Source organism: Saccostrea echinata, unplaced genomic scaffold, assembly GCF_033153115.1.
Source record: "Saccostrea echinata isolate AGI-Se365-2 ecotype Australia unplaced genomic scaffold, CSIRO_AGI_Sech_v1 ptg000033l, whole genome shotgun sequence".
NCBI classification, from domain to species: domain Eukaryota; kingdom Metazoa; phylum Mollusca; class Bivalvia; order Ostreida; family Ostreidae; genus Saccostrea; species Saccostrea echinata.
Window position 1 is genome coordinate 19,880,277 of NW_026889782.1, and position 15,923 is coordinate 19,896,199.

Below are 15,923 nucleotides of genomic sequence, written 5' to 3' on the forward strand. Positions count from 1 at the left end.
TACGTAGAAATTTAAGAAAGAAATTGACATTGATACCATTAGTGGATAATTTTTTCTGACGACATGGCACAGCAGCAACCTACACAAGCTCGTCCTTGGAACCCTGATTTTAAGTACACAGACAGAGAAAGGTATGATTATCGCCAGAAATAAATCACTGTCCATTTTACAGACGGCTAAGCTTGTCTGATTAGGGATAATCCTTTGTGACGGTCTCTCAGTACACCAGATGGAAACTTTGCAAAAACACTGAACAGCTGTCACGTTTCCACATGTAAACATGTTTGGTAGGTTAAATGCCTACATAGAGTTTTAAATTGGTTATGTTGTTATTAAGCCATTCTTACCTAGCTGACGTTGTGTACGTTTATCTCTTTGGAGGAAAAAAAAAATTGATTGTCATGCAGCAGCTACTGATCTGTAGTTAGAATAATCTAACTGTGTCCCGGGACAAGCCATCACCACAGTTAGAATACGTCCCGTATACTTGCAATGTAGCAAATCGGAGTGGATCCACTCCGAAATGATTTTGAAGAATACAAAATGAGTTGCACTGAAAAATAACTACCAAATTAATCATAACAAACCTTTTTGAGATGGTATATGTCTTTTAACCTAAAAAAAAATCCATATAAATTCAAAAATTCAACTTATTTTCTCAACGTTTTTTCCTCACTTTAAATTTAACGCCATGTTGATATTCGGAACTCTCTGGATTGTTCATAGAAAATGCACAGAGTACGAGTTATCGCCTGTGTTTATTTTGCAACATTGCCAATACATGGAACGAATTCTATCGTTAAACCGGGTCCGTAGGACAATATCATTTTAACGATAGAACGTTCTATCTAACTGATCTGTAGCTCGCTGGTCTGAAAAAAACTGTGCATTATTGCGCACAAAAAGTGTGCTGTTTTTTTTTTTAAATTGATTTCTTTGTATGTTTAAATAGCCATCTCAATATATTACTAACCGTGTGTTCCTAGCTTATTCTTTTACTACCTTCACATCAAAACATTACCCAAAACCATTGTTAATAGCCCTCCTGGGCATGAAATGGAGATCAGTGAAAATTTAAAAAATTTAAACTTTCATTTTGGGTGGCAAGACAATTCAATCCAATGCAGTTCGTACATTACTTGCTAAGAACAGTTTTGTTGTGGAAGTAGTAACAGAATATGTTCATTGTTAGCAAATACACTTGAACTATATGAGGGGCATTTAAAAAGTTCTGGCAACTGGTGTGCAGTAAATTAATGAGCATCATTATCATAAATTAAATTATATCAATCACTCAAAATAGTCTCTGTTGACCTGGACACACTTTTTCAGTCTTGAAATCCACGTGGAAAATGCTGCCCTATAGTCCTCTTTCGGTGTACGCTTCATACACTGGAATACGGCACTTCCGACTGCATGACGACTTTCAAATCGCCGTCCTCGGAGGGCTTCTTTGATGACGGCATTCAACCAAAAATCGCATGGAGCTAGGTCAGGACTGTAGGGTGGATGTGGTAAAACGGCAATACCATTTTCCTTTAAATATTTGGTTAATACCTCTGATCTATGGGCAGGTGTGTTGTCATGGAGGAGCTTTATTCCTCTAGTACTGGTTGTTGGTCGGGTCATTTTATAGTGCTCTACAACCTGAGACAAGACATTCCTTGCATAAAATTGACCAGTAACACTGCTGTGTTCTAGAACCGGAACTTGAGCAACAGGCCTTTAGAATCAAAAAATAAGGCGTACAGTACTCTCCGGACAGACCGGTTTCTGCGTGCAATTTGAGGCCTTGTATCATTTTCACTGATCCAAACTTTATTATTGAGCTTAGTTTCCGGTTCAAAAAAATATATCCATGTTTCATCACCAGTTACAATCTCATTTATTTGCCTTTTGTCACAATCTTCATAAATTGTTAGTAACTGTGAAGCCATTTCTACCCGTATGCGCTTTTGCTCTTCTGAGAGAAGATGCGGCACCCATCTAGCACAGACTTTCCTAAGCTTTAAGTTTTCTTTTAAAATACAAGAAACTGCTGACGAATTAATGTTAGTTAAGTCTGCTATTTCCTCAACTGTATATCTAGCATCATCAGCTATTGTATTTTGAACAGTGACGATTTCTTTTTCACCATATGCACAAACTGGACGCCCCGAACGGGGGTCATCTTCAATTGATTTTCTACCCTCTCTAAATTGAACAACCCATCTTGCTATTGCTCGATATGAAACAGCATGCTCTCTCTATACTACATCTAAATCAGCTTTTATATCTGTTGCCGTAAAGCCAAGCAATGAGCGAATTTTGCGATACGCTCTTTGCTCAACAAAAAAATTGTTCTCCTTATCAGTCATTTTTACGCCCAGTATACAGAGTATACCTAATTATGACGTCATTTTAGCAGACCTATACGTCATTTGAATGTAAAATGACGCCACTACTAACGCATATTTGCCTAAGCTTTACAGTGGTATCAGAGTCATTTTAATCCGTAACATAGTTAAAATTTTATATACCAGTTGCCAGAACTTTTGAAATGCCCCTCGTACAGTAAAATTCGGTTATAACGAAGTCAGAGTGACCTGTGAAATTAATTGATTATATCCATATAAGGAATTCATAAAATTTATATAGCTGGGGATCCAAGAAAACTTCACTATATCCGTGTTCGTACTAAACAAGTTTTACTGTACAACATGTACAAGGAAATGAATTGAGAAACAGCTCATTTTTGGGGGCATTAAATATGCATTTTTTTTTCAATGAGTGACACTGAAGCTCTCTGGTCATTATTAGCCTGATATTTTCAGACCAGTGAGCTAATTAAGTTCTGCAGCTAGCTAGGTTTGACAAATGTTATTTGGGGGATTTTTTCATATTTCGGTAATCTTCTAGACTTAGAGAAGCAAAAATAATAATATATCGATAAATATTAATAAAATAGCTAAAATATAATTCTGTTTATGGTACAAAGCTCTCTTCTCTCTCTCTCTTTTTTTTTTTACCTAATACCAATGATTTTCATTTATTCTTTTAATGTCAATATGTAGATAAACTGTCCTACAGACCCAGCTAGTTTATCAATAGATTGCAGTCTGCGTATTTGAAATGTAGGAAACTAAACCTGCCAAGGGTTGACTAGAGAGCTTATTTCAAACAAACATATAAACTTCGAACAATTTAGAGAGTTAAGAATGTCAACATGCTGGATCAATTTGTCAGGAGCAAAAAAAACCCATATAACAACTCACTTGAGAAAATGTGTTTAATTCTTCCATTGTATAGATTATTTTGTTTGGAAGGTATCCTCACTCTCAAAAAGGCTTAGAATGTTTCTGGGATGAGTGCAGTTTTTTTATTTAGTGAGTCGCTTTTACTCTAGATCCAAGCACCCCCTCAAAGTGTACAAGATATTGGAAGATCAACACTGTGTCGTCATGTGTATGTTACACATGTAGTTGCATTTCCATAAGGAAGTCTTTTATAAAAGTGTAAAATTTTAAGAAGGAATGATTAATCTACTATACGACACAATATCCATTTAAAAAATTTTAAATCAAGGAGAGTTTGGTTTTTGGTGAAGTTTTGTTGTTACTGTGAGAATGGTGCTTTTGCGGTTAGATGCAATTTACAAAGAATTGACTTTGTGGGTTCAAAAATTACTGTGTAAAAAATCATTTGGATCAATGTACATAGTTCAGATTTTCTCTTTGCCCAGATGTTGTCATGAAAGCTTTCTGTGCTAGTTATTATGATTAATTTTGTGGTTATTTTCAATGTAACTTCATTTGTTTTCTCCAAAGTTTTTTCGGAGCGATTCTGAAATTTTTCTGCTTCACTTGCGAGTAGGCCTATATGGGAGGTATTCTAACTGTGGTGAGGGACCGTCCCAAGATGCACTTTTTACTCACTGTCAGATTATTTTAACGATGTAAAATAGTGTCCCATTACTGTGCTTTTTCAAGGTTTTGACATTTTAAAAGAGCAAGTGTGTATAGTATATATGCATTGGATGCATTAATTCTGTTCTTGTAACTGGTTGTGACAGTGTCAGTCCATTAAATGACCTTTAATACATATTTTATGCAGACACATTATGGCACTAAAGGCATGATTGACAACATGTGTAAATTTCAACAAGATAGAAAACATTATGTGTCAAATCTGTCAATGGTTGGAATATGAGAGCTAATTATCACAGGTATAGAATCTGGCCTTATCCTTTTTTTCTGCTGAAAATCAAATCTAGACTGCAATTCCCTGTCAATTGCCCAAATTACATTCTTGTGATAACCAGGAAAAAAGGTTTACAAATTATAGTCGAACTTTGATTCGAGATAATGAGGTAAAATATATTATAAAAGAGAGAGTATATAGATGGACTTCCAAATGACTTCAACATATCCATGGTATTCAAGTCGAAGATACCACTGTTTATGATAATGAAGTTCATGGCAACTGAAATAGAGTAACATAATATTCCTTGATAATATTAAAAAAAAGATCTGTTTGTTAAAAAAGAAAATGATATCTTGAATTTTTAGCAAGTATCATTTTTAAAAAAAATTGTATAAATGTTACTGAGGCTGTCTTTGAAATATTAATGTTTGCCCTCTCCCAACTCAGAAAAAAATGGTCTGTAGGTAGGTGGGAACTTTATCTTAAAAAATTTCAACATCAATGCTGAATTTTCAAAATCTATTAAAATTGAAGGTATTAATAAATACAGTAATTACAATAGTTGTTGACAGGATGTGAAGATTCTGGGATGAATAAAAGAAAATAATTATAGTTTCCTGGAGGATTTAAAAAAAATTTGAGTTGGACTATTTTTAGTCAGTCGATAGGGAGAGGGCAAGCAAACAATTTTTAGCTCACCTGAGCTGAAGGCTCAAGTGAGCTTTTCTGATCACCCGTTGTCCGTCGTCTGTCCGTCCGTCTGTCCGTCCGTCCGTCTGTAAACTTTTCACATTTTCAACTTCTTCTCAAGAACCACTGGGCCAATTTTAACCAAATTTGGTACAAAGCATCCTTGAGTGAAGGGGAGTTTAAATTGTTAAAATAAAGGGCCAAACCCCCTTACAAGGGGAGATAATCAAGAAAAGACAAAAATAGGGTGGGGTCATTAAAAAATCTTCTTCTCAAGAACCACTGGGCCAGAAAAGCTGAAACTTAGGTGGAAACATTCTGGGGTAGTGTAGATTCTAAATTGTAAAAATCATGACCCCCGGGGAAAGGGCGGGGCCACAATAGGGAATCCAAATTTTACATTGAAATACATAGAAAAAAATCTTTAAAAATCTTCTTCTCAAGAACCACTGGGCCAGAAAAACTGAAACTTATGTGGAAGCATCCTGGGGTAGTGTAGATTCTAAATTGTAAAAATCATGACCCCCGGGGGAAGGGCGGGGCCACAATAGGGAATCCAAGTTTTACATTGAAATATATAGAAAAAAATCTTTAAAAATCTTCTTCTCAAGAACCACTGGGCCAGAAAAACTGAAACTTATGTGGAAGCATCCTGGGGTAGTGTAGATTCTAAATTGTAAAAATCATGACCCCCGGGGGAAGGGCGGGGCCACAATAGGGAATCAAAGTTTTACATTGAAATATATAGAAAAAAATCTTTAAAAATCTTCTTCTCAAGAACCATTGGGCCAGAAAAGCTGAAACTTATGTTGAAGCATCCTTTGGTAGTGTAGATTCTAAATTGTTAAAGTCATGACCCCCTGGGAAAGGGCGGGGCCACAATAGGGAATCCAAGTTTTACATTGAAATACGTAGAAAAAATCTTTAAAAATCTTCTTCTCAAGAACCACTTAGCCAGACAAACTGAAACTTATGTGGAAGCATCCTGGGGTAGTGTAAATTCTAAATTGTAAAAATCATGACCCCCGGGGAAAGGGCGGGGCCACAATAGGGAATCCAAGTTTTACATTGAAATACGTAGAAAAAATCTTTAAAAATCTTCTTCTCAAGAACCACTGGGCCAGAAAAGCTGAAACTTATGTTGAAGCATCCTGGGGTAGTGTAGATTTTAAATTGTTAAAATCATGACCCCCGGGGAAAGGGCGGGGCCACAATAGGAAATCCAATTTTTATATTGAAATATATAGAAAAAAAAATCTTCTTCTCAAGAACCACTTGGTCAGAAAAGCTAAGACTTTTGTAGAAGCATCCTGGGGCAGCGTAAATTCTAAAGAATTCAAATCTTGACCCCTGGGTGTAGGGCGGGGCCACAATAGGGAATCCAAGTTTTACATTGAAATATATAGGAAAAATCTTTAAAAATTTTCTCATCAAGAACCTCTTGGCCAGTAAAGCTGAAACTTATATGGAAACATCCTAGGGTACTGTAGATTTTAAATCGTTAAAATCATGATCTCCGTGGGTAGGGCGGGGCCACAATAGGTATTACAAAAAGATCATCTGGTGAAGAACAGCAGGGCCAAAGTTATTCAGGTGAGCGTTGTGGCCCATGGGCCTCTTGTTTAAAGATGGCCTGCTTTCAGCGGCAATTTTTCTATAGTTGTGACAAATAAGTATTACAACACCGTAACACAAATAAAAATTAATAAAAGATTATACAGCATTACTACTGTATTGTAATAATGAAAAGATCATCAACACATCGTGAGTCTCAGAATGGACAACTTCAAGTTAATTTATTTTGTTTTTAACAAAGATAAGTAGTTGAACTTCATATTCAGACCAAACTGGAATACCACTCATGACAATTTTCTTTAATTTTAGCCATATTAAACATGTTAAAGGTTCTTATTTCAATTCTAACTTTGGTAGAGTTATAAGAGATTAGTTAAAATTTTGCATCATTTCTTATGATGTTATATAAATAAGCTTTTTAATTAATATATTTATCAATAATATTCTAAATACTACCTAATATCTTTCAGATGGCTGTGCATCTATCCAGCTTATATAAACAGCCGAAAAACAGTGACAGAGGGAAGAAGGCTTCCAAAAGACAAAGTATGTATTTAATAAAGCAGGGGTCTTGATTAACCCCTGAATGACCCCTTTATATTCTCCCTTAAAAAGTAAATCAAAGACTGTGGAAAGAAAGGACTATCTTGTGTTTATTCAGTCAACATTGGACAAGACACAGACAAGTCTATTCAACAAATTGATTTATATGCACTTCTCTATAAATTATACAATTCAATTAAACTAGTGAACTGTGATTCTGAGTGCATGTAATAATATATATTTGTTTAAATGTTTTAATTTGTCAATTTTTTTTTTCAGTGTGTTGACAATCCAACGTACAATGAAATTAAAGATGTACTTTTAGCAACAGGCTTCAATATAGGAATTGAGGTATGAAATATTTACTAATAGAAGGCCAGTCTCTCATTACTTGTTTTTTGAAGAATTTTTTTTCCAAAACTGAAATCAGAAGGTTGGAAAAAAAAATAAAAACAAACATTTACATCAGAATTCATAATCACCACCTCCCCTTTTCCAAAAAAATTAAATTTATTTCAAATAAGTATGATGAATAATTGATTAGATTCGTCAACCTGCATGACTCTACAAAATTTTTTATATACCAAATTATGTCTGCTGTATAATCATGGATGACCAAAGAAGCATATTACATAATTTGATATCAACTTCAAAGTCGTCAAGTGTAATAGAGCATAACTTTTAAAACCTATCAGTCTTCTCCTCTTGCAAGATAAACAGGTTGCATTGTGTATAGGAATAGTAATTAGGGTTTCTTTATATAGAACTTAACTTTTCACTGTGTTAAAAAATCAGAAACCATTTTGTTGTCTTGGTAGCCAAGTTTGGCATTAACACATTTACAGTAGATCGGATATATCAAAAGCATATAATTAGAGTTGTCAAATCAATTAGTTTTCATAAGAAATAGAGGAGAAATTTGTTTTATCTACAGTCAAATCTTGTTTTCTCGAACTCAATGGGAGTGAGGAAAAACTTTGAGATACATGTATTGAAGGATTCGAGATATCGAGGGTAAAATACTTAAAGAATAATTGGTTGGGACTTCCCAATGACTTTAAAGTATTGATAGTATTTGAAATATCGGTGTTCGAGATACAAAGTTCAACTGAACATGTATCTTTAATTTTTTCAGAATAAAGTATATCCCCGAGAGCTTGATCACCGAGACCCAAAAGTTCGAGGTCGTATCAGAATCCAATTCAGAGATGAAAATGGTGGATTTCTAAATCCAGAGTTCAAAACAAGTAAGACTAAAATGACGATTTAATCTCCAACAGAGCAGTAATATTTAGGCAGGATTCTGCCTTACAGAGATTCTTAGTTTGGTTGAGCCAAGGGGTAAATTGTAAAAGTATCTTATTTTTTTGGAAAAGTATATAGAATCTGACTATATATATGTATGTGTATGTGTAGTTGTACCTGTTATAATGTCAAATTGCCATAGTCACCCATGAGGCGCAGTGGTTAGGGCGTTTGCTCTGAGTCACAGAGTAAGGAGTTGATCCTTAGTTACATCGCAGGTTGAAATCCACCTATGAGACAGTATAAACTGAGATCCCTCACTGCTCAAAGGCTGTGTGTGCCTAGTACAGGTCTTAATTTGCAGTCCTCTCCTTGCAAGTGATGGTATTTCAATGTACAATATAAGTGAAAAAAATTTCAAAGGGACATTAAACAAACAAACAAAAACACTTTCTTCTCTAGAACCACTGGATTTTTTTTATCATTCAAAATTAGCAAATCTTCTTCTGGTACATAAATCAACATTGTTTAAACAACTGTCCAGGGTCTTTGATATATATATTGACAAAATTATGAAAATTGCAAAGTTTCATTTTAAGATCACATAATTGGACAAAAAAAAAAAAAAAAAAATAAGAAAGTTTTCTTATATAGTAAAAATTCTGGGTTGTACATTATGATCACAGTTGCATGAAGAGAGAAAAAAACTAATATCAATCATTAAAACATTTTTACTGTCAGGTGTTACTGACAAACAAGGAGATGAAGTAAGCGGAACCTTTTAATTGTAGGAAACAATCGTTTCACCAACTAAACTTGGTGAAATTTATGCAACTTTCCTCAGCAAACAGTCTATGTCACTGATTGATTGTTTCGCGTGACATAAATATATGCACGTCACCACTTTTCAAAAGTCTATGGTCTTGACAGACTTGTAATATGAAGAGAAAAAAATTTTTACAGTTTGTCAAACAAATACTGAAGATTTCCTATTTTTCGCGAGTACTTAATACATGTATAGCAAAATAGCTCTTGACTTCAAATCACAAAAACAATAATTCTGGAGTGGTCTGTTGATGAAGAGGTTTTAAGTGGATTTCAACACCAAAAATTAAAAGCAAATAAATTTATTTTGCGAGTGGTGCTTCTCACAAAAATACCCGATAACTAATCCCGTAGGAATCTACAGTATGAAGATACCCTTATTTCCTCTCAGCATGAAAAGCTGCACAGTCATTGGTTTAAACATGACACCTACATGACTGCTGGGTATATTTCTGCTTCTGCTGTGATAATTTATATCTGACAATAGGGCAGACACCTAACAACCTAATATTACTTTGATGTTATTATTTAATTAAGTATATTTTAGTTTACAGTACCGACCGGACACAACCTAACACCAGAGCGAACCCAAAGCGCACCCCGGGTTCGCTTTCTGGGTTCTCTCGGGGTCCGCTACGGGTCCGCTTTCAGAAATTTTGGGTACGCTCTGGGTTCGCTTCGGGTTCGCTCTGCGTTCGCTCGGGGTCAGCTCTGGGTCCGCTAGAGCGAACCCGGCGTTCGCTTTCAGGGTTCGCTTTACGCACTCATGCGCGAAGCGGACCCCGCTTTAATCTTGCCGCCAGTAAGCTCCGCCCCTTGTTTATTCCAAATACAGCAGTGAAATCGATCATTGTTGTTTTTGTGGCGATCGATACATGTGCATGTACAGTGGCTGCAATGTTATTGTTGACAACATACACGAACGATCACGTTTTACACAAAATAGTTAAAAATATTAAGGAGTGGATATTAAAAAAAAAACAAAAAAAAAACAAAAAAAAAAACAAACTTATTAATAGATATTTTAGATTAAAAATATTTACTGCTGCAATTAATCGACTTTGGAAAACTGGAAAAAAAATTATATAAAAAAAATATTTTTGAAACTACATGTAAATAAGATTTAATAGGTATTTTAGATTACAAATAATTATTAATGTAATTCTCCGACTCATGTTCTATCATATGATATAGGTTGACTGTGAGTTTTGATTCTATTGGATTTTATAATATGCAGTATGGGGGTAAAAAAATTTTAAAAAGTGGCCTAAATAATGAATGAATACTTATATTCATCTTTCCATTTATGAATTCAAAAATCAGCATTTTTTTTTTAAATTCATTCATCTGCAGAAATTAAAATAATAATAAGTATCAGGGATAAAAAGTAACCCCGACAATCATGTCGTGTACATTTGTCGACTATTTATTTATGTAAGTATTTGGAATTAATATTTTTTTTGTAAAAATGTACATTTCTGATGTATTGATATAAAAATATCATGACCACAATAAGCAGTTAACGTGACCCATCATCAGAGAAAAAAAATTCGTTAAACATCTTAACTATACGCTTAATCATTTAAAGTTACGCTATTTAAAAGAATACAATACTGTACGACTTATTATATTGCTTATTTACTACCGATAATTAGTTCGTTCAATAATGTACATGTAAATCGCGCGTTGTTTTTTTTCTTCTTTTTATTTCAGTTAATAATAATAATAATAATAATAATAATAATAAAAACAAGGTAAATCAAGCTTTACATTATTTTTTGTAAAAGATAAATCAAAATAATATCATAGCAGTTTACGATTGGACATACTGTACATGTACATTTATGCTGTTCTTTATTCATTTTTTTTTTTATGTATTTATTTATTTATTTATTTATTTTTTTTTTTTTACTTTTTTTCAATTAAGAAGATTAATAATTTTGATGTTGATCTGGATTTAAACAAAAATGTAAATTAGAATTATAAAAATAAAATAATTGAATGAAAACACGTACATATACATACTCTTGTACAGTATCTTGAGATAATGAAATGTTATAATTTGTCAAAATACTTTTTTTTTTTCTTTTTTAGTAACAATTGTGATAACCATTATTTTCTTTTATACATTTAAGAACTTTCTGTCTGATAAATTTACGCAATATAAATAGATGGATTTTAAAAATAAAAAATAAAGAAAATAAATGTGTAAATATAACATGCTACCTAGATATTAATTTATAAATATAAATATTTTTTTAATCATGTTAATAATAATTTCACACTGTACATAAACACGCTTTGCTTGTAGAATGTTTTATTTACATCGAATGACAAACTGGCATGCTGATCGGTCGACGCGCTGATTGGTTAACACGTCTTATCGCTAATCCTGATTGACAGATCAGTTACGCAACACCGAACGCGCGTTCGCTTGCTGGGTTCGCTACTGAATTTGGGGTTCGCTTTCGGCGTTCGCTCTGGGTCCGCTGCGGGTTCGCTCGGGATGCGCTCCGGGTTCGCACGGGGTCCGCTATAGCGAACCCCAAGCGAACCCAGGCAGCGAACCCGGGATGCGCTTTGGGTTCGCTTTCTGTTAGGTTGTGTCTGGTCGGTACTGTATGTTCTCTCTATGGTCCTCTTGAAAAATATATCATGAATAACTATGTTAGTGACTGTCTACGGATTATATTAGGTTGATCAATCTCATAGTCAATTCCTGTTTGCTGCTGGCTATGACATTGATCAACACAATACACTTCCATACACGTTAAATAAGAAACTTCATCAAGGACATTGTTTCTGTTTGTTTTGAACATATTTCATTGACAAATCTTAGGTAGTTCTCTCCCTTAGAGCTTTGTAAAAGCTAAGATAGCAGCAAACTCTGAAGGATATTAAAATGTCTTCTCAATAACAAACTAAAAATTGCTTTGAGCGATAGTTGTAGAGTAACTTCTCAATAATTAAATGATTTTGTTGAGTTGATATTGTGGTCTAAGAAACTGCAGAAGGGCTGAAGTTTTACGTAATAAAAAAAAAATAATTGAGATTTTTCACTGATTTATTAAAAAAGCTGGCCTTATTTTTTCCAGGAAGAGCGATAATGGAGGTTATATGTGAGAAAATTCCAAAATTGAAAACAAGGATCCAAGCTGCCTCATCACAACCTGCCCCAGCACAACAGCAAACTACCACCAAAACAAAGAAAGGTCGCAAAGGGAAGTAAGCAGGGATGTATATAAATAGACATGGTGCAAAGGGATGTAATCAGGGATATACAGACAGGGAGAGTCTGAATAAATGTGTGTGAGAGAATAGGGAAGAGGACAAATATTAATATGGTACACTGTATGTGTATAGATGGAAAACCTGAGTTGGTCTGTGTCTGTTGAATGTGTTGGAATATTCAAATTTTCATTTTTGTGTTAAGAATAAAGACTGATTCTGTATTAATATGGCATCTGTAAAAACTTCTTGTGTCAATATAATATTTATTATAGATTGTGTGTTTTTACATCCTTAAAGTTAGAATTGTCATAACATTATAATTACCATATTGTACTCTTTTTAATTTGAGTATTTATGTACAAAAATCTGCTACACAGTTGTGTGGAAAAATTGTATTTCAGAGACTTCTCAATGGTTTCAACTTGAACTTTACATGATACATTGTATACAGATTGCTATGCACTGATTGGTTAGATTGAAGGTCAATCTGAGGTGAATTCAAAAGTGATGTTTTGGATCCCTGGTGAATTTTTTTTCATGTTCCATTTGACCAGAACAAAGGATCTGGTTTTAATAAGATTGAAATAAAACCTATTCAAAATGTTATGTTTATACATTGCTTTTTTATTTGAAACAATCCATACCTTAAACTGAAACAGATACATGTATTACTATTAATGAATCAAAAATTTCTAAACAATGACAGTTTTTTTTTGAAATGAAAACTGTCTACAGGAGGTGAAAAGAATTCTATTAAATGATGATGATTTTTGTAAATTTAACTAGGACATATGAATTGTTACATTTTATGTAGAAGATTATTTTGAATACATGTAAAAATAAATTGAGAACAATAATCAGTGATTAATTTGTGCATTTCTTTATTGTTACCCACATTTGTAAGAGGTACAATGATTTGAACCATACGGAGCAAACATATTTTCATAGACTTTATTTTAAATTGAGAACAATAATCAGTGATTCATTTGTGCATTTCTTTATTGTTACCCACATTTGTAAGAGGTACAATGATTTTGAACCATATGGAGCAAACATATTTTCATAGACTTTATTTTTTGATTGATTAATTAATTATTTTTATGTCCCCTGAGTCACTCAGGTGACCTATTGCTATCTGTTTTTATCTGTCATCGTGCATCGTCCGTCATGCGTCAACTTTTGAACATTTTCAACTTCTTCTCTAGAACCACTTGACCAATTTTAACCAATTTTGGCATATAGCATCTTTGGGTGAAGGGGAACAAAAATTGTGAATTTCATGGTCCCTGCCCCCCTGTGGCCCCAGGAGTGGGGCTAAAACCACAAAAATTGATGCAATCTTTAAAAATCTTCTTTACTCCTGGACATCAAGTAGTCAAACTGTTGGCATGATTGTAATAAGCATTGGGCCCTCTACCTAAATTGTGAAATTCATGGCCCCAGAGTCAGGGGTTCTGGTGCTAGGCTGGGGCTATATGGTGAAAGTGCATTATTTCTTTGAAAATCTTCTTCTCTTCTCCTGGGTATTATTTAATCAAACTAAGTGCATGGTTATGACAAACAATGATGCCTTTTCCAAAATTTTGAATTTCATGGCCCCTGGGTCAGGGGTTCAGGTGTTAGGACGGGGCTCTATTGATTATATACTGAAAATGCAGTAATACTTTGAAAATCTTCTTCTCTGCTCCTGGGTATTATTTAAACAAACTAAATGCATAGTAATGGTGCACAAAGATGCTTTTTCCAAAATTGTGAATTCATGGCCCAAGGGTTGGGGAAGGGGGAGGGGGGGGGAGGCTCTATTGATTATATAGTGAAAAAGTATTAATTCTTGAAAATTTTCTTTTCTGCTCCTGGTGATAGAGTATACTAAGTGTGTAGTTATGATGAACAAGAGTGCTTCTTCAGGAATCATGGCCTCTAAGTCAGATGTTCTGGTGTAAGGGTGGGACTCCATTGATAATATAGTGAAAATGCATCAATTCTGTTAAATAATCCTGTCAGCTCCTTAGTGTTGAGCAGATAAATAAAGTGCACATTTATGATGAACAATTGTGCTTCTTACAAAATTTTAAAACTTGTGGTCTTCAGGTTTTGGTGTTTCTCGGGGAAGGGGTGGGGGTGGGGGTGGGGGGCTATGTTTATTAATAAAGTGAAAATGTGTTAATTCTTTGAAAATCTTCAACTAAGTGCATAGTTATGATGATGAGGGTACCTCTACCAAATTTATGAAATTCATGACCCTGGGACAAGGGTTTTAGTGTTAAGGTAGGGTGTGTTGAATCTGTAGTGGAAATCCATTATTTCTTTAAAAATCTTCTCTGCTCCTTGGCATATCGAAGGCAAACAGAATTAAAGTTTTAACAAGCAAGGGTATTTTTACCAGATTTTTGCACATCAGGACCATTTGTTCAAGTGTTCTGATCCAGGCCAGGGCTCTATTAATTTGTATTCAACTGAGAGAAGTTATTCCCCTTTGCCATTTACTTTTGATAATTAATCACTGTAAATAATGTATTTGAAAGTTAATAGAATATAACTAGAGAATAAGAGAATTATGCAAAAAAATTTATTGAATAATACAAGAAGTACTTTCATTGTTTTAATGATCAGGTAGACTTGTAAATAAAAATGAGACAAAAATAACTTATTAAATGTTCTTCAAAGACCAAGAGAGGCCAATGTGAGAGGTCACAATGTGGGTTTAAAAGTAGTACAGAGGAACTAATTGTTTGTTAATACTCTGCATGGTGATAGTGCTAAATGGGCGATAAATTAGAATTAAATGTATGAGTTGTTACTGAATACTAGACTAATTATTTCGTTGATTCTGATCATCCTATTTCTCTTGCTTTGGGGCAACAAAGCTTCATCTATTAGTTTATTTTATACTCTATGGATCCTCTAAATTGTTGTATTGTACTCAGGTGACCGTTAAGGCCCTTGGGCCTCTTGTTTAATTGAACATATTTTATTGACAAAAAGTCAAAAGGATCAGGCTCAAGTTCTGGAATTTGTATACTCTTCAATAATATCCTCAGTTTAAAACATTCCAGAAGGTTATACCTAGTACATGTATGTTCACTCTATAAACAAATGAATGTTATTACTGAATGGGATATATACGAAAATCATGGACTTTCAGACAGTATATGATAGCGGTTTTCTTTTATTCAGTGGAGGCTATGCAAGTTTGAAAGAAGAAAGGCTGGCACCCCCCCTCCCCCCTCCGCGTAAAAAAGGGGAAAGAAATGTATGTTGATAAGTTCTAGATATTAAGTAAAAAAGGTTTTTGGGGTTTGTCCGTCTTCCAAAGTCATCAGAATTTCTAATAATCTTTATTCATATTTAGAGTACAAGTTTTCCACTGTATCAGAGATATAGGGCGGGACTTAAGGAGAGAGCGATAGCTCAGACAGGGCTCCGCCCTGTATCTCTGATACAGTAGGAGACGCCTAAATAGCTAGATGACGTCTGTGTTTTAAAACGCTACCTCGAATGAACAACCCAATTAGGTATGGTAACTGTATTTCACTGATCCACCAATCAGAAAACTTCAGTGTGAAGTATATAAATAAAAAATCAGGGAGCGCGGAAACTTTTAGATACGATGGAAGACTTTGGAGAGTTTG

General features: G+C 34.2%; 1 protein-coding gene across 1 annotated transcript; it reads left to right on the forward strand.

Moving 5' to 3' along the window:
* The first annotated feature begins 30 nt into the window (after positions 1-30).
* LOC133198730 (signal recognition particle 19 kDa protein-like) lies at positions 31-13,148 on the forward strand. The gene is made up of 5 exons (XM_061334742.1): positions 31-131; positions 6,918-6,993; positions 7,270-7,341; positions 8,126-8,237; positions 12,156-13,148. The coding sequence occupies exons 1-5, from the start codon at positions 64-66 to the stop codon at positions 12,287-12,289; spliced, it is 462 nt and encodes a 153-aa protein (XP_061190726.1). The 5' UTR covers positions 31-63; the 3' UTR covers positions 12,290-13,148.
* The last annotated feature ends 2,775 nt before the right edge of the window (positions 13,149-15,923 follow it).

Excerpts from the sequence above, each read along its gene's own strand:
- LOC133198730 (XM_061334742.1), top strand. The coding sequence starts at position 64 with ATGGCACAGCAGCAACCTACACAAGCTCGTCCTTGGAACCCTGATTTT. Across the intron at positions 6,994-7,269 it reads GAAGGCTTCCAAAAGACAAA|TGTGTTGACAATCCAACGTA; the intron begins GTATGTATTTAA and ends TTTTTTTTTCAG. Across the intron at positions 7,342-8,125 it reads GCTTCAATATAGGAATTGAG|AATAAAGTATATCCCCGAGA; the intron begins GTATGAAATATT and ends TAATTTTTTCAG.